The sequence below is a fragment of the Kockiozyma suomiensis genome, assembly GCF_038497685.1.
Source record: "Kockiozyma suomiensis strain NRRL Y-17356 unplaced genomic scaffold V2V93scaffold_5, whole genome shotgun sequence".
NCBI lineage: Eukaryota > Fungi > Ascomycota > Lipomycetes > Lipomycetales > Lipomycetaceae > Kockiozyma > Kockiozyma suomiensis.
In genome coordinates, this window is record NW_027117668.1 from 140,500 (window position 1) to 158,740 (window position 18,241).

The following is an 18,241-nucleotide window of genomic DNA, read 5'->3' on the forward strand; positions in this document are numbered from 1 at the left end:
GGATGAAGTAACGCAGTTCACCAGTGGTTCACGCAATATTCGCGAGAACACCGTTGCCGCTGCCTTCGGACCGGATGACTCATTCCAAAATAAATATCGCTGTGGTGTTGCGAAGAGCGCTGCTGGGCTGCCTCGGTCGTGTGCTGTCGATATTCCTATTGTCTTTTGGCAATACTTTTCACATTCACATGTGTCTGTCTTGCTCTGCGGCTGCCTTATTCTATTTTGCCATTTTATTTTGCCATTGTTATCCCGTCAGTTCGCTTGTCTTCGCCGTGCGAAAAACCCTCAGATTTGCATCCAGTGCCTGTTAGACTCACTTCTTTATATCATTTTGTATCGTTTGGGCGCTAAACTAATCCATTTCACTTCTTACCGGGCGGTTCGCATTTCGCGCGGATGTAGTGCATCACGTGATACACTAATCTTCACATGCAGTCCTCTTCTGTCCCAACCTTCCTTTCTCTGATTCATATATTTTTCTAACATGCTCAGCATAGCATGCTGTCTTCTGACACTAGCTCGCGCTCGTCCTCCTTTTCTTCCGACTCGTCCTTCCATTCGGCTGAAGAACTCCTTTTTGAGCAGGCTCCCCCCTCCTTCTCTGGCAAAAATCTCGTCCTCTGCTTCGATGGCACCGCCTCTCGGTTCGGCAAACGGCCGTCTTCAAATGTGCTCAAACTATACCAAATGATTAGCTGTGATACTTCGACACAGTTGCATTATTATCAGCGTATGTCCATCGAGTTCCCAGTTATTTTAAATGCTCGATACTGACCTTTTCTGCAGCCGGAATTGGTACATATATAGCTTCTGACAACGATCCTGATTTCTTTTCTTCTAAACTACGCTCATTTTTCCTCGCCATTGACTCTATAATCGCATACTCTTTTGATGACCATATAATTGCTGGCTATCGCTTCCTCATCCGCTACTATGACCCCGGTGACCGCATCTGGATGTTTGGCTTCAGCCGCGGCGCATTCACCGCCCGTGTTCTCGCGAGTATGGTCGCTCGCATAGGTTTACTTGGCCGCGGAGGCGAAGAGCTAGTACCTTGCGCATGGGAAATTTATCAATCCTGGGAACGCCACTCCAGTTCATCTGACCCGCTTTGCTCCGTCAACAGACTCGCTGACGACTTCAAAGACAGCTTTTCCTGCCACAGCCCTCTTGTTCATTTCCTCGGATTGTGGGACTCAATCGACTCCGTCGGCTTATTTCGTAATAAAGTATTTCCGCAGGCCTCGCGATGCGATGCCGTCTCGCATGTGCGTCATGCACTCTCTATCGACGAACGCCGGTCGAACTTCAGACAAAGTTCATCCTCTCAGTCACAAGGTTACTGGTTTCCCGTCGAAGGCGAGCAAGAAAACGATCTCGTCGAGCGTTGGTTTCCTGGTAATCATGGTGATATAGGCGGTGGTTGGCCTGCTGAAAGCTCAGATGGCGGACAACTTGCTGACTTGAGTTTGCGGTGGATGATCCACGAGGCGCATCTCCTTGGCCTCCCTTTCTCGCTCAATGCGCTCTGTGGTCTGTCAATGTGTAGCCCGGTTAGCGCGCTCATGGCTCGAGCACATGATTTGCTTTCGTTTAGAAGAGACCAAGGAAAAGGAAAATACTCGTCAGTCAAATGGTGGACTCTTGAGCTTATCCCATGGCCGTATAAAATTGGTTGGCAGAGAAAGATATTTCCCAACCTTGGACGTAGGAGGAAGATCCCGCAAGATGCAACGTTGCATTGGAGCGTTAAATGGAAGCGAGCTCTCGATCCACGGTACCGCCCGCGCAATATTCCTGCTGGTGCGGTTTATGATGCCAGTGATGAATTAGTGTGCATACCCGATGAAGCAGTGTGCGTACCTGATGATATGGACGACTTAGCTGGCAACAGCGAGGGTTCTGTCTGATTTTGTTTTTCTGCTTTCTTACGTTATTTCTGTTCTTTTCATTCGTTCTGTCTCTGGCTGTCTCTGAAATATCCATCTGAGGAATCGGCGAATTGTTGATTTTGAAGGCGTGAGTTCGTCCCGTTACGGGTCCGTGAATTTCTACCTATAATATGGAGGTGCAGGTATGTGTACTCTGTTTCCTTTTTCTATCTAGATATGCTTTGAGTTATAGATGTTTTATTTCTGTGCACAACTACATGAAGCCAGTTTGTGCATAACACGCGTTATCGCGCCCAATTAATTTACTGCAAACAGTAACTCTTATGTTTCCCCCCGGCGTAAATAGTTTCGACGTCGCAAAAATTTACCCACCAAGAAATTCTGGATTTGTCGTATTGTAAAATTGGGTCATTTGCAGCAAGCCCATCGCAGAATAGAAATGTATGGCTCCACACAAGGTCTCAGCCCAGGGGTACCGTTTGGCGCGGGTGCGGCGTCACCACCACAAACGCGTTCGTTCTTCTATTCCTACAATCCGCACCCGCCTGTCACATATAAACACATCTCCTGTTTACAACCCTCACACGCCTAATAGTGAAATGGAAGTTGGTGAAGGCGCAAGTACGCAGGTTATAGACTCACAAACTCCACTTCCTGGAGCTGGACAAAATGGTTCACGCGCGTCATCTTCTGGACGCAGGAAAAGCAAGACAGCCGAGGCATTCTCTACTCCCGTAACGGAAAAACCCAAAAACAAAAAATCATCCACAAAATCAGACGGTGTCATAGCATTGACTGAAGGCGATGACACACATACTGGACAATCGACGTTGCCGCTTGCGCGCGTCAAGAAGATCATCAAACTTGATGAAGATGTCAAAGCATGTTCCAATTCTGCGTCGTTTGCTATTACTATTGCTACGGTGTGATCCGTTTTATTTCCGCAAGAAAACTAAGATTTGTTGATACTAATTTGCTTGCTGTGTAGGAAATGTTTATACAGTATCTTTGCGAGAAAGGGTTACAGATGTCTAAAAGTGACAAACGCAAGACATTGCACTACAAAGATCTATGTACGTCTCTTATGGTGTAAAGTTGAACGATTTACTAACATTTTTCTAGCCGCTGCGGTCCATAAAATGGATGAGCTGGAGTTTTTATCTGGTATATTTAACTGGACCGTTATTTAGATATTCCTGTACTAAATAACTTTTGCAGATGTAATTCCGCGTACAGTGGCATTACAGAAAGTACTCAAAGACCGTCGCGCACGTGCCGATGCCGACAGCCACGGCTACGGCACGGCATCGACTGCAATAGCGTCTACAAAGAGTAATGGTGCACCGCTATCAAAAGGACAAACGACACTAAAGATTCCGATTCTGGAGACTCCAGCCGGAGCACAGCCGATGAGCGTCACCTTCCAGCCGGCACTGCACAATCAAATTGTTGACCATTCGCAAGATACGGAGGATGAGCCCGAGGTTGGGATTGAGGGCGATGAAGAAGTGACTGTTGAGGAGAGTTCAGTGGTGTCGGGTGAGCCTATGGAAGTCGATGGCTGATACGGTGTCGGATCTATTGGGTTTCATATTTGTACCCTTGTACATTAAATTAAGGAATTTGTCCATAAAAGTCTTCGTCATGCTTTAGTTGTAGATGATTAGGCTGTAACCACGCTTGCGACTTCAGATTGATTTTGCTACAGATAAATCTCATCGCAACATGTCAAGGTCTATAAGTAAATTATGGATACAGAATAAAAAGATCAATTGACAAATATAATGAGCCTCACCTATAATGTCGAACGATTGAGCACCCTTATTAGAAAAGGTGGTTTCAAACTCAGGTCCTAAAAGTCGTGGGCCAATCACAGCGCCGCAGAATCAAGTTTGCACAACCACCATCGCCGGCCCCGACGCACCCAAACCTCGCGCATTCCGACTTTGCTCTTCCCTTTTTTACAACCTGCATCCTTCTTCACCACCAGCCCTTCCTTCTACTTTTGCCTCCAACTCGACTCGAAATGGCTTCTCGTTCTGTTATTCGGTCTGCTCAGAGCTCTGCTCTTTCTTCGAGCCTGAAATGCTCCAAGCTGGCTGCTCCGGCTTCCGGATCTGCGGCTGTCGTCGGTAGGCAATCTTTTCTTTTTTATGCTATGACTATGAGTGCTTTTCGAAATACAAATTGAGGGAAATAAATTCATCAAAAAAGAAGGCTGCAATGATAAATTTGATTAAATTGATACGAGATTTGATTTGAGAGGCCTAAAAGATATCAATTGAGTTCATGCAGTGGACTGATATGGTCGAGAAAGAAGACGATTGTCATTACTGTTTTGTCGCGATTTTTTTATGCCGGCATTGTTATTTTGACATAGTGATATCAGATTTTATATTCCTTTTTTCAATTTTTGGGAAAGCACTCAAATAATGGTGCAACATCACTGACAATTTGTCTTACAGACCAGAAGCGATATGCGTCCAACTTCTACACCACTGATAACACATACAAGGTTCCCGACTTTGGCCATTACCTCAAGAAGAACAAGGGCGATGATGCCTCGCGTGTTTATTCGTACTTCATGATTGGCAGTTTAGGTCTACTTTCCGCTGCTGGTGCCAAGGCCACCGTCCAGGACTTTTTGTCTAACATGTCGGCCTCTGCTGACGTTTTAGCGCTTGCTAAAGTTGAAGTCGACCTTGCCTCAATCCCTGAGGGAAAGAACGTTATTATTAAGTGGCGTGGTAAGCCCGTCTTCATCCGTCACAGAACCTCGCATGAGATAGACGAGGCCAACGCCGTCAACGTTTCGTCTCTGCGTGATCCTCAGGAGGACTCGGACCGTGTGAAGAAGCCTGAATGGCTTATCATGTTGGGTGTCTGCACTCATTTGGGTTGTGTGCCTATCGGTGAGTCGGGTGAGTTTGGCGGTTGGTTCTGCCCTTGCCACGGTTCTCACTACGATATCTGTACGTAAATCTTTAATCATTTTCTTTCGTTCCCTCTTCTTTAAAATGGTTCAACTAACGTATAATTCTCCTCGCAGCTGGCCGTATCAGAAAGGGACCTGCTCCTCTCAACCTCGAGATCCCGGAATACGAGTTTTCCTCCGAGGACAAGCTTACCATCGGTTAAACGATTTCTTCAAGCATTTATTTAGAAATAAAAAAAGGCCCTGTTGAAGGAGGGTCCGAAAAAAAGGGTATACTTGATAGTCTTTTTAAATCAACTCTTTATTTCATTGGTGAAATTTGGTGGAAAGATTTTAAAGAACAAGGATGACGGCGGGTGAAGACGAAAGTAGATATTCATTTGTGATCATCGTGCTCTGTTTGAATTTTTTGATTCGGTGTACAAAGAATGATCTGGCGCATTATTGTTTTTTCTGTTTTTATAATTTACTTTTTTTGTTCTATAGCACATGATATATAGATGTGAACGTCATATTACTAATATCAAATTTTATCTCTTATTACCGTAGAATCATTTATTATTATATTGCATGTTGTTAAGCTGCCCTTGTACCCTTGCTCTTACAGAAGAACGAAAGCAAAAAGCAATTACGAAAAGTAGGCAGAACTCACTGGTTATTCTTGTAAACCTGATTATGCCTGTAGGCCTTTCTCCGCATCGCCATCAGCGTTTTTGACAACGGAAATACCATTAGCTGTAGCCCCGGTATCATCAGATTTGGAGTCCGAGGCTGTATCGGTACCATCATCGGCAGCATTGGTCGCGTCAGTAGCTACGCAATCTATATACAGACACCCATGCGCAAGAGTTACTTCCTTGTCTTGGCCATCGTCTGATTCACTCTGAGTAGTGCCGTGTAGCTGAACATGTGTAAACTGCCGATCACCGACATCAAAAACATTGACCCAATATTTATAGAAAAAATGACAAATCGTTGCAAACATCAACTGAAATTGAGAAATGTGCTTATTCCTCACCACAATGAAATCCGGATTTCCAGGTATTAAATAAATATTTTCATTTTCTTTTCCTGGAAACTTTTCTCCAAGTGTCTGGAGCACATAGTCAGAAATAGAAGAATTAAGGACATGAGTTAGTGACGGCGCGATCTTGCTATTTGCACTCATAAATCCCGTGTCATCGTCAAATACCAGGTCCGAATCTGATTTTTCTAATGCAGCCGCGATAATATTTCTTTGGCGCTGCAAATACGTGTAGTATGTGTCAAAGATATACCAACCAGTCGTTTCCATATTTTTGCACGGAATAGGAATATACCCCATTGAAGTAAACGCATCGCCAAAGATAAATTTATGCGCATAAGAATAACCCATATCAATGAAAAAAGTTCCGTAAATTGACAACGCACTGAAGAAATACGTCGCTCTAGTCTTTGGAGTTGAAGAGTATGATCCCCCGTAGAATGGGTCGACAAAATTAGATATGACAGAACCAGTCGCGGCCCATGCAATCGATAATGGTTTGATTGCTTTTGGGATAAAATCAACAAGAAACTCATCGTGATCGTCGTTGGCGAAAAGAGTCGTGTGAACTGTCTTAGTCGGATCGGTTACCAGCTCCGGATCGGACGTATCTGGCGCCATTGTCGCAGTTTTGATTTTTTTCACCGAGGGGATGCTATTGAAAGCAATTATGCAGATAGTGGTTCTCAATTCCGGCACATTTCTGTCCACATCTGCGTTCACATCTACTATTGTTGATCCCGACATATCACCATTTGAATTATTACCGGATTCTATATCTGCAAAACTGGTTAGGACGACAGTAAAAAGGAGAACTAGGATATGTATGCTTACCATCATTAGCTGGGCTGGTATTGCTTCTTTTTATTTGGCACAAGTCTATAAGTTTATTAAGAATAGTCCAACCATTTGCAGCAGGGGTGGGAATGCTTCCTTGGGTTTGGCACAAGTCTTTAAGAATATCAAAAATAGTGTCATCATGGACTAGCATATGATATGTTGTCAAATGTTTGCCAGAGTTCGAGTCTCCAAGCATTGCCCATCGATCTTTTATCTGGTTAAACCTCAAATTCTCGGAGTTTTTCGCAATTGTCTGTATCAGGTTGATTTCTTTCAGAGCTTCGTCTTTCTCTTTTTTTTTTAATTTGTAGAACGATTTAAAATCATCCTGGGAGATGTTCCAATTTAAATCACGATTATCTGTATCTGGTACAAACTTCAATTTGGTAGGACATTTTGGAGGAAATTCTGCAGCCCTCCCCCCACCTTGAACTCCACATTTCGGACAAACCTCGTATATATTCACCATTGGGCAGCGATGATTCATCAGAGCTCGAATTCGAGTGAAAAACTCATTCACTCGGTCATTCACTGGGTCATTCTCTCGGTCTTTTGCATTTAACTCCTCCACAGAGAGAGGTTGGTAATAGGAATTCCTGATAGGATTTGTCTTCATGTTATTCTTTGATAAAAAGTTGGGGGGGCCAAGGAAACACATCTGGAAGATAGTGATCGGAAGATAAATGATCAACCAAACCACCAAAAATAGAGGCCATAATGCTGCAACCCAACCAAGGGGAGCTGTCTGGATATCATTGTCGTAGGAGTTTGCATCACCATTGTTGATGCCTGAGCCTGTCTTTGTCCATGTCTTCAAATCTTTCATCACCCATTTTTGTGTGGAACCGTCAACGAGATAACGGCCTAGTCTTATATCAACCCATAGGCATTTCATTGCATGTAAACAGTTCTCAGGAAGGGACCGATTGTTTAGCTTCGCCGAAAGATCATACTGACGAATTTCGTCCTTAGTCAAGCCTTTGGCATTTGCAGTGGCAAGAAGAAATTGTAATCGCGGATCAACTGCTTTTTTTGAGACTGTCGGAAGCGTTCTAACTTTACTCTTCTCGCTCTCAATTTCTTCGGCTTCTTGGTATTTAGCTTTTTTCAGTTTTTCATTCGCCTCTAGAAACTGAAATAGATGCCCCATGGCATGCTCTACTGACGTATCGGTAACTAAACTCTGAGTTTCACTGCTCGCTTTCCTGATCTCTCCTTCCCGATTTTGTGCGCTCGCTCCATCTTGAACCGGAGATAACTTCTGCGCCATGCTGTGCAACAGTTCTTCAAGCTCATATTCATTGACTCCGATCGTCTGAGACGATGGTACAGGGTTCTCAGTAGAGCCATTTATTGAACGCTTAACAGATTTTAAGCGAAAGCTTGCGCCGTTATACATGATATGTGGAGAGGAAGCCATGGCTGCTGGTTGTTCTGTACGCCTTTGCTACAATCGCTGTAGAGTTCTGTATCATAAGATGCAGCCCAGTACAGTGCAACACAATGCGACGCTTATATACTTCTTGTATATCATAATCCACTCTCTAGAGATCACGCGGTGGGATAGTTATTTGCGGCTGGCAGTGCCAGATCCGGAGATAAATGATTGTACGGCACAAAGAGTACGCAGACGTGCGTATTAGATAAGCGAGATTAGCCGAGACCATAGGCGCAACGGACAATAGAACATTAAGTACTCTTGTCAGGAAATAGTACATTATTTTTCATACTACACACCGCGTGATTTAATATAGCTTTGAAATCATTGATATCTTGCCACAGAATATCAAGAGGGAGGCAATATCTATACTGTGATCTAGACCCTAGTAGTATGTTTAGACTGCTTCCCTCAGCCGCGAAGTCCACCAAATCAGGCTAAGTCTACCAAATCGGCAAAACTACACTTGCTCTGTCATTATCAGCCGCCCGTCGAGATGTACGATGTTGATTCCGATATCACATTATAAAAGGGGATTTTGAGTGTGACTTTAAGCGGCAGTGCTCTGCGCTGTAAGATTTTTCTGCAGATTGTCATGGCTAATACCAGATAATACTAGATAAGATTTAACAGAACGGAGCCGAAGACAATTGACAAGTTAACAAATGCTCCAGACACCAAGCGCCATTACCACCGCCATCCAATATTATGCCTGATTGATATATTTGAATGCAGCTGCAAAAAAGTAATAGCCAATCAAACACAAACTTCAAAACCATCCTTTAATAATGCAAAAAACAGCTAAATCGACTCTTCCCAGGCTCCACTACGAAAACTAGATTGACCGCCTTCAAATGCCATTTCATTCGCAGCAGTAAATGGCGAGTATTCTCCTCCAGCCTCTAATCCCTCCATTCCCATTTTTTCCCCACGACGCTCGGCTATGACTGATGGGTCCCCGAGAGACTCTACCATTCTGTTGCCTTGGACGACCACCTCTTTGTCTCTTAGCCGCCGCATCAGTGCAAGAAATGTGCTATCTTTAAACTTTTGAGTCTTGTTTCCTTGCAATGATTGAAGTAACTCGCCTGCAACAGCAGAAAGTCCATCATCGCCAACTTGCTTATCTTTGTCGTCAGCATCTGATTCTACTTCTTCGCGAGCTGTATCAACGGCAGTCTCCCGCTCAATCTGGTCAAATGCATCGTCAAAAACTTTGCTTTGCTGCACCTCGAAAGCGGCTGGATGAAGCGCTTGCTGTTGTTGTTGATCGGCATTATATGACAAGGTATTGTGCATGATCGGCTCTGGCATTTGCATTTGAGGATACATTGGCATATATGTACTTCCGGCTGGCTGCTGAAAAATCTGCTGCTGCGGAATTTGCTTTTGGTTTTGAGACGGCACGGGTGCGTCTAGGAACTGCATGAAGTCTTGGTGCCACATGTCGGTGGAAGATGGACTAGCTGACTGTAATTGCTGCTGCTGCTGCTGCTGATGTTGGAGTTGTTGGTGTTGTTGTATTTGATACTGTGATTGACGGTGAATATTTTGCTTGGCTCTGTTCTCTTGATCCATCAAGGTACGTATATGAGCCTGCTGCTCTCTTTGCGCTACCGATAATCGCGAGAAATCCCGTGCGACAGATTCCGCGCTAGCATTAGCACTTGGTCCAGCCGTATCGTTTACGAATGACGAAAACTGAGCATCTACTGCATGATCATATGTCTCTCTGCTCCTGAACGCCTGCGAATGAAAGCTAGGTGATGCCGAGGAGGAGTTTGTCAAGCGGTCCTGCTGTAGCGATCTATCGACGCCCGCATGTTTCTGAAACGCCGATAAAGGCGTAGAGGGACCACAGGACGAGTCCATCACCTACTGTATGCGAAGTACTAATAGATGTTACCGTAAAATCGAATATTTCTTATGCGTAATAATAAAAGTATTGGGTTCAGATGAATGGCTGGAAAAGAATTAGATGGAGGATCTGTGCGGGGACAGTAATCAGTGGCGGTGTGTGAAGGACCAAAATCGGGCGCGCTCAAGCCGAGGCAGAAGAATCGCACGGCCACATGTGGCAGTACAAATCCTTAGCCGCATTTTATGCGGCGCGGTATTCAGAGCTACGAGCGAGCAGTTATGATCCGATAAAAGCCATATTAAAAAATATTTCTTATTCACCATATACTATTTACTTCTTGATATTACTGTTGTTTGTTCAAGAAACTGCTTCAAGTCAAAGTAAAGAAGAGGTTCGGTAATGAATCCACTGAACATCAGCTTGTACACGGGTTTCGCTCAAGTCCGAGAATACTACCTAGCGTTTAGCTATTCATTGATATTAAGATATCAAATAGATAGATAGCACGAATTATCTATCAAGATATCAGTAATTGAGAAGATTGAGTAATAAGCAGAACAGCATATCACTGGTGAGTGTGAATGAGGTAGTTTTCGTAAAGATGAAAGCGGAAGGAGGTCCCCGCAATTTCCCGATTGCTCTCTAGCTCGACCCCTCAAATTTTCCCTTAATATTCGCAGTTCTCTTTTTCTGCTTCTATTTCGTCCTCGCGTTGCTCTTCCTTTTCAATATTGATATTCTACACTGCTGTTCTTTTTCCCTTAAGAATTATCAAATTTTGAAGTCTCAAAACTTCATATGAATATGGAGTCATTATGTCATTGCAGAAGATAGGTGGCATGCCAGCAGAATCTCAAAGGGATCTGGCTTTTTACTACGTTGTTGAATGGCTGCAAATTGCTAAACATCTTGGGAACTAATCTCAACCCAGAGCCTATATTGTTATAGTACGGATTCAGTCAATGTCATTTTGTTCACTTAGTACGGTGAGCGTGATACATCATTACTAATTTCTCACGTTACAGTTTGGCCAACGCAGGCTGAGAAGTTTTGTATGTTAATGATGTATATACAATATTTACCGCGAGGCGATATGTGCCAAAAAAGAGCAATATAAGCAGCAAAGACCAACTTGCAGAGATGTCTTGTGAAGAGTTGATGCAGAGCTTCCTTCACTTGATTTGCCCAAAGTGGCAGAACTTATGAGTTAGTGCAGCTAATGTCATTGGCATAGTAACTGGTCGTGACTCAATGCTACTTTAACCAACATTAATGTCTGTTTCAAATCGCAAGGCGTTGTTTGCCAATTGCTATTGCTATATATGTTATCGTTCTTGAGTCGCTGAAACTCACCGACCGAGAACTGTGCTGCGGCTTACTGTTTGCGTGAGAGCTTTTACAAAAAGTCAGGACGTTCTCCGTCTGACTGGTCTGAAAGCGTCAAAACCAGATGCCGCTTAGGTAATAAAAAAAGCTCAGCCATTGTTCTGGAGTGCGCAAAATCTTGCATTGATTCGGTGTAAGGCGAACCACTGAGTTGTCTCTTTTTGGGTTGGCCAAAGAAATTTTTCTTACTGGCTGTCATTGGGTTAGAGTCACTCTTCGTCATTCGACACACTACGGCAGATGAGCGCGAACTCGTCTACGCATGGTCATTTACGCAGACTGGCAATGAAATCGCATAATAAAAATACTGCCAATTGACTCTATGCCGCAATTGCTGCGGGAAGTGATAGGTAGCTACTGTTGATACAATGCATTTGATTATGTTTGCGAGGAGTTACTGCTGGGAGGGTCTTGAAAAGGTGGGCGTACTTTTGACGTCAGCAGTGGGCAGCAACAGCGGCGACGAGTTGGAGTTTCCCGATATTTTCCAATTGAAGTTTACTCTTGTAATAATTGTCAATGCTAATATTCAGTTCTGCTGTGGTCGACAGACGAGCGTGACAATGTAAATCTCGGGCTGCAACGTGAGAAGAATTGGTGCAGTTGGCCGCAGCAGACAGCCATAAGAGAAAAAGTGATTTGAGGAGAGGAAAGCAAAAGTCTTTTATAATCCCGGACAAGAGATTCGACTGCTGCCACCAGCGCACTCTGCAGATCGATAGCAAGACGCTAGGAATGATGATTTCTGCGGCCTGCCTCTGGTATGTCTCGAGAGTCTTACCGGCCGACAGCAGCAGAGGGTTCACGCTGCGAAGGCGCGCACGCGGTGCCGGTGGGGGTGGGGAAGGAATAACGTCTTGACCGACGGCTCGCCGATGACGGCCAGCAAAATTTATTACGGCAGTTAGCCGTCTTCATTGGGTTAGGGTAGTAACGACACAGAAGCGACACAGTCTGCGCAGCTTCGACCCCTGAGTCTCCATTCGTCACGCGCTCGACATTTGTACTTAGTCGGCCGTGCTCGCTCACTCGTCACCTTCTGCTCTCGCTCTCCTCAGGATTATTCCCCCGCCGTCCTTTCTCTTCCTGCTTCATTTCAAATCAAATTCAAGATGAACGCGGAAGAATACTCTAATGCTGCTGATAGCTCAACTCTCAACACCATGCAGCGCATGCGTGAGCAGACTTCGATCCTCGGCTCAATGAACAAGATCTTAGGTATGTTACTTTTTTGTGCCTCCTCTAATCCTCCTCTAGTCGTGCGATCGGCATCTAACATGTTTTCTAGTTGCAAACCGTGGTGAAATTCGTATGATGAATCCTTCTTTCGTCAACATTCGAAAGCAATGGCTCTAGACGGCTGAGCCTTGTCATGCTAACAAATTTTTCCAGCCATCCGTATTTTTCGCACTGCACACGAACTGAGTATGCAGACCGTCGCCATTTACTCCTACGAGGATCGTCTTTCTATGCACAGACAGAGTAAGTATTGTTTACGTTATCTGTCCTCCGATTGGATTGCGGGCTGACAACTGTTTCTTTATTTTAGAGGCCGATGAGGCATACGTCATAGGAAAGCGTGGACAATACTCGCCTGTCCAGGCCTACCTGCAGATTGATGAGATTATCAAGATCGCCAAGCAGCACGATGTCAACATGATCCATCCCGGTTATGGTTTCCTTTCCGAAAACTCGGAATTTGCCCGCAAGGTCGAGGAGGCTGGCATTGCCTGGATTGGACCACCCCACACTGTCATCGACGCACTCGGTGACAAGGTTTCTGCCCGTACGATCGCTATACAAAACAACGTCCCTGTTGTTCCCGGTACTCCGGGCCCCGTTGAAAACGTTCAGGATGCCTTGGACTTCGTTGAGCAGTATGGCTACCCTGTCATCATCAAGGCCGCTTTCGGTGGTGGTGGTCGCGGTATGCGTGTCGTCCGCGAGGGCGACAACATCATGGACGCCTTCATGCGTGCTTCTTCTGAGGCAAAAGCTGCATTTGGCAACGGTACCGTCTTCATCGAGCGATTCCTTGACAAGCCAAAGCATATCGAGGTTCAATTGCTCGGTGACTCTGAGGGTAACGTTGTCCATTTCTTCGAGCGTGATTGCTCCGTTCAGCGTCGTCACCAGAAAGTCGTGGAAATTGCTCCTGCTAAAGACTTGCCCAAGTCAGTGCGTGACGCGATTCTTAAAGATGCTGTCCGTTTAGCTGCGTCCGTCAAGTACCGCAACGCTGGTACTGCAGAGTTCTTGGTTGATCGTCAGAATCGTCATTATTTCATTGAGATCAACCCTAGAATGTAAGTATTTCAATGTTTTTTTCTTTGTTTTGCAATTTTGCAGTTGAACAGCAAATCTGACAATATCTATCTGTATAGTCAAGTCGAACATACTATTACTGAAGAAATTACCGGCATCGATCTCGTCGCCGCGCAGATCCAGATTGCTGCTGGCGCTACTCTTGCCCAGCTTGGCTTGACTCAGGATCGCATTACCTACAGAGGATTTGCTATTCAATGTCGTATCACCACTGAAGATCCCACCAAGAACTTCGCCCCTGATACTGGTAAGATCGAGGTCTACCGTTCATCTGGCGGTAATGGCGTGCGTCTTGATGGTGGTAACGGCTTTGCTGGGGCCGTCATTAGCCCGCATTATGATTCCATGTTGGTCAAGTGTTCTTGCTCTGGATCGACTTATGAAATTGCGCGCCGTAAAATGCTTCGTGCGTTGATTGAGTTCCGTATTCGTGGTGTCAAAACCAATATTCCTTTCGTGTTAGCTCTGCTTACGCACGATACTTTCGTCAAGGGTAACTGCTGGACTACTTTTATAGATGATACTCCTGAGCTCTTCGATATGATGGTGTCTCAGAACCGTGCTCAGAAGCTCCTAGCTTATCTTGGTGACCTGGCCGTTAACGGCAGTTCCATTAAGGGTCAGATTGGCCTACCCAAGCTCAAGACTGCTGTCATTTTGCCTGTTCTTACTGATAGCACTGGTGCTCCTTTGGATGTTTCGACTCCTTGCACCGAGGGATGGCGAAACATTTATGTGGAGAAGGGGCCTGAGGCCTTTGCCAAGGCTATTCGCGAGTACAAGGGAACTCTTCTTATGGACACGACCTGGCGTGATGCCCACCAGTCGTTGCTCGCCACCCGTGTGCGTACTGTCGACTTCGCCAATGTCGCTCTCCCTACTTCTTACGCATACTCGAACGCTTTCGCCCTCGAGTGCTGGGGTGGTGCCACTTTTGATGTCGCCATGAGATTCTTGTACGAAGATCCCTGGGACCGGCTGCGCAAACTTCGCAAGCTTGTTCCTAACATTCCTTTCCAGATGTTGCTGCGTGGTGCCAACGGTGTTGCCTACTCTTCGCTTCCTGACAATGCTATCGACCACTTTTGCGAGCAGGCTAAAAATGCCGGTGTTGATATCTTCCGTGTATTTGATGCTCTTAACGATCTTGAGCAGCTCAAGGTTGGTGTCGATGCGGTTCGCAAGGCAGGAGGTATAATTGAAGCCACTGTTTGCTACTCTGGTGACATGTTGAACCCTGCGAAGAAGTACAATCTTGCGTACTACCTTGATGTAGTGGCCAAGATTGTTGCTATGGGCACTCATATTCTTGGAATCAAGGATATGGCTGGAACAATGAAGCCTCAGGCTGCCACGATCCTGATTGGCGCTGTTCGCGAGAAATATCCTGATCTACCAATTCACGTGCATACTCACGATTCTGCTGGTACCGGTGTTGCTTCTATGGCTGCCTGTGCGTTGGCTGGTGCCGATGCGGTTGATGTTGCCACCAACTCTATGTCTGGTATGACATCACAGCCTTCGATCAGCGCGCTGCTTGCTACTCTTGAGGGTAAGATTGACACTGGGCTCAACGTTGACCACATTCGTGAGATTGACGGATACTGGGGACAGATGCGTCTGCTCTACTCTGTCTTTGAAGCTGATCTTAAGGGACCTGATCCGGAGGTTTACAGTCATGAGATTCCTGGTGGACAGCTGACCAACTTGCTTTTCCAGGCTCAGCAGCTTGGACTAGGCACTCAGTGGCAGGAGACTAAGCGCGCCTACGTCGAGGCAAACAAATTGCTCGGAGATATTGTTAAAGTTACTCCTACTTCGAAGGTCGTCGGAGATCTTGCTCAGTTTATGGTTTCAAACAAGTTGTCTCCTGCAGATGTTCAGGAGCGTGCCTCAACGTTGGATTTCCCCGACTCAGTGCTTGATTTTTTGCAGGGAATGATTGGACAGCCGTACGGTGGCTTCCCTGAGCCTCTGCGCACTAACGCTCTGCGCGGGCGTCGCGAAAAGCTGACAGAGCGGCCAGGAAAATCACTACCGCCTATTGACTTTGCCGCTGTTCGTAAGATGCTTGAGGAGAAGTACGGACAGGTGCGCGAGACGGATATTGCGTCTTATGTTATGTACCCGAAGGTGTATGAGGATTATATGGCGTTCGTCCAAAAGTACGGTGATTTGTCAGTTTTGCCTACAAAATTCTTTTTGAGCAAGCCAGAAATCAATGAGGAATTCAGCGTTGAGATTGAGCAAGGTAAGACTCTTATATTGAAGTTGCTTGCGATTGGACCATTATCTCCACACACAGGACAGCGAGAGGCGTTCTTTGAGTTGAACGGAGAGATCCGACAGGTTACAGTTGACGACAAGAACTCGTCGGTTGAGACTGTTTCGAGACGCAAGGTTGATCCTGCAAACCCGTCGCATGTTGGAGCGCCGATGGCTGGTGTTGTTATTGAAGTTCGAGTGAAGGATGGATCGCTGGTCAAGAAGGGAGACCCAGTTGCTGTACTCAGCGCCATGAAGATGGAGATGGTCATCTCTGCTCAAGCGTCTGGAAAGGTGTCTGAGCTGAGCGTGCGTGAGGGCGACTCTGTCGACGGTTCAGATATGATTTGCACTATTGCGAAGGCAGAGTAAGAGGCTCTTAAAACTTTTTAGATGAAATAAATAAAGAAAATATTTTTTATGAGCATGTTTTTTATAGTTGTTGATAATTTGTAACATTTTGTTATGTATTTTGTTTCTATTCGCTTATAACTTAGAAAATGAATGGTATTAAAAAAAAAGTGTAGCACTAGTAGTAGGAGTAGAGTAAAATCACTCACTGCATTGTACAGAGCAGAAGAGAGAAGGATCGGATATAGGAAGAGATGTCGGCAGGCGGACATCCGCAGCCCCTGAAAACCAGCTGATTTGGAGCGCGGTCAAATTGTCCGAAGACAGAAGATCGCTTGATTTTTAGATATTATATTTTGACCAGACTTCTGATTGTAATCGTGAGATGAGTCGACTCGACAATATTGGCTCGAGGCCGGGACATCTTCCCCACCCTCTCTCTCCTCTTATCGTACCTCGGAGATCAGCTCCTGCTCGGTGCACGCGACTCTCGCTGTAATCTACGTAATCACTGTTGATAGTGTATCCGCTGTTTATTATAGTCGCAGCTAGTTGTAGATGCAAACGCTCGCACAGCTGTGCTCTGTCGGCCGAGGTGTAGCATATGCATGCGCAAATCCGGGGAGAAGGAAGAGCGAGAACCCTAAGCCGGCCGTCTCCTGATGCTTCGCCGCGAGGCTGTCTTCGGGTCCGCAGGAAAATTAGACCGACCGCAGCTTTCCTTTCTCAGGTAGGTTTAAGAATAGAATTTCAGACGGAGGATGGTGGAGAGAAGAGAAAGAGGGAAAAGGAATGAGGCGGCTGGAGAGTCTGCGATGGGCCATACTCTCCTTCTCAGTATTCTCTCTCTTCGTTCAGTCTTGTATAGTTGCAATATTGTATTCTATTAAGTATATACACCCATCCGAACGCCAAATGCTCAACTGGCTCAATTCAACCCAACTCATCTCCAAATAATCATCGAACTGTCCTCACTCTTAGAAATAACAAATCGCATGCAGCGCAGGGAACCTCGTGAACTCCTCCTGCCACTCCGCTAGCACATCCATTATTACATCGTCAACATCCTGTCCCGCCTCCGCAGCAGCACTCAGCAGACCTGCTAGTCGCAGTATCGCCTGTCCGCCCAGTGCCGCCTCTTCGTGGTTGTCTTTAATATCGACGTTAATAATGTGCGCCGGCTTATTCATGTTCTCGCCCCTGTTCAACAGGTCGTCGCACACGGCGTCAAAGCAACGTTCTTCGCACGTAATAACCACGTCAAACACATTCTTTTGTTCTTGCCATCGCTCTGGTGCCGTTTTCACATTCCTATTCCGATCAATCATTGCCAGCACTCCATTCGCTGTATATAGCCGCTGATCTTTGGCAATTAAATCCTGATATATATCCTCGTAGGGTGTGCCGAACATGAATATATTTGGTCGATCAATACTCGGTCCAGGAAGACGAACGGCTGATCCGGTGCCGTATGACGAAACATTGTAGCCTGCTGATTGTAGGACCTTGTGCGCCTCCATCGATCGGTTCTGGTTTGAAGCACATACTGTGCAGAACTTGAGTTCTGACATTATGGCTGGCGCTTCGATGTTGATAGTCGTTTTTGGTTTTTTATCTGTAGCATGGTTAAATAAAGCCAGAAGCAGTTTTGACAGCAGTCTAGGCAGGGTAAATAAATTAGCCACGTGCACTGCCGCGGTGCGCCACTTCTGAGTCCACCTGAGCGAATACATTCAATTTTCACTCAATGTTATCAATAATTAAATTCAGAGTACGAACAAGGATTCTCAGATTTACTAACATGCTTTGAATAAATGATTTAGTTGACTTAGTAATAGCAGAGAGCATATTCTTCTAGACTTGCACATGTAAAATTGTATTCTTTTCTCAATACGTGAGGATTAGGGCATATGGGTCTTAA

At 45.5% G+C, this 18,241-nt stretch overlaps 7 protein-coding genes across 7 annotated transcripts; 4 read left to right on the plus strand and 3 right to left on the minus strand.

Moving 5' to 3' along the window:
• Positions 1-484: 484 nt before the first annotated feature.
• V2V93DRAFT_367285 (uncharacterized protein) lies at positions 485-2,201 on the plus strand. The gene is made up of 2 exons (XM_066909532.1): positions 485-733; positions 790-2,201. The coding sequence occupies exons 1-2, from the start codon at positions 502-504 to the stop codon at positions 1,911-1,913; spliced, it is 1,356 nt and encodes a 451-aa protein (XP_066766406.1). The 5' UTR covers positions 485-501; the 3' UTR covers positions 1,914-2,201.
• A 146-nt stretch (positions 2,202-2,347) lies between these two features.
• Positions 2,348-3,786, plus strand: V2V93DRAFT_367289 (uncharacterized protein). Its single transcript, XM_066909533.1, has 4 exons — positions 2,348-2,818; positions 2,884-2,968; positions 3,018-3,059; positions 3,114-3,786. Exons 1-4 carry the CDS (start codon positions 2,495-2,497, stop codon positions 3,458-3,460), a joined length of 798 nt encoding a protein of 265 aa, XP_066766407.1. The 5' UTR covers positions 2,348-2,494; the 3' UTR covers positions 3,461-3,786.
• On the plus strand, positions 3,784-5,370 carry V2V93DRAFT_367290 (Rieske [2Fe-2S] iron-sulfur domain-containing protein). Its single transcript, XM_066909534.1, has 3 exons — positions 3,784-4,027; positions 4,361-4,867; positions 4,945-5,370. Exons 1-3 carry the CDS (start codon positions 3,922-3,924, stop codon positions 5,031-5,033), a joined length of 702 nt encoding a protein of 233 aa, XP_066766408.1. The 5' UTR covers positions 3,784-3,921; the 3' UTR covers positions 5,034-5,370.
• V2V93DRAFT_367293 (uncharacterized protein) lies at positions 5,339-8,470 on the minus strand. The gene is made up of 2 exons (XM_066909535.1): positions 6,689-8,470; positions 5,339-6,633 (listed from the first exon to the last, which is right to left on the minus strand). The coding sequence occupies exons 1-2, from the start codon at positions 8,112-8,114 to the stop codon at positions 5,504-5,506; spliced, it is 2,556 nt and encodes an 851-aa protein (XP_066766409.1). The 5' UTR covers positions 8,115-8,470; the 3' UTR covers positions 5,339-5,503.
• Positions 8,471-10,139, minus strand: V2V93DRAFT_367295 (uncharacterized protein). Its single transcript, XM_066909536.1, has one exon. The coding sequence runs from the start codon at positions 10,002-10,004 to the stop codon at positions 8,934-8,936; it is 1,071 nt and encodes a 356-aa protein (XP_066766410.1). The 5' UTR covers positions 10,005-10,139; the 3' UTR covers positions 8,471-8,933.
• A 1,908-nt stretch (positions 10,140-12,047) lies between these two features.
• On the plus strand, positions 12,048-16,350 carry V2V93DRAFT_188675 (carbamoyl-phosphate synthase L chain, ATP binding domain-containing protein). The gene is made up of 5 exons (XM_066906968.1): positions 12,048-12,597; positions 12,668-12,688; positions 12,772-12,861; positions 12,929-13,685; positions 13,764-16,350. The coding sequence occupies exons 1-5, from the start codon at positions 12,492-12,494 to the stop codon at positions 16,339-16,341; spliced, it is 3,552 nt and encodes a 1,183-aa protein (XP_066766411.1). The 5' UTR covers positions 12,048-12,491; the 3' UTR covers positions 16,342-16,350.
• Positions 16,351-17,200: 850 nt separating this feature from the next.
• V2V93DRAFT_367300 (RNA polymerase II subunit A) lies at positions 17,201-17,937 on the minus strand. The gene has a single exon (XM_066909537.1). It carries the CDS (start codon positions 17,889-17,891, stop codon positions 17,298-17,300), a length of 594 nt encoding a protein of 197 aa, XP_066766412.1. The 5' UTR covers positions 17,892-17,937; the 3' UTR covers positions 17,201-17,297.
• Positions 17,938-18,241: the final 304 nt, after the last annotated feature.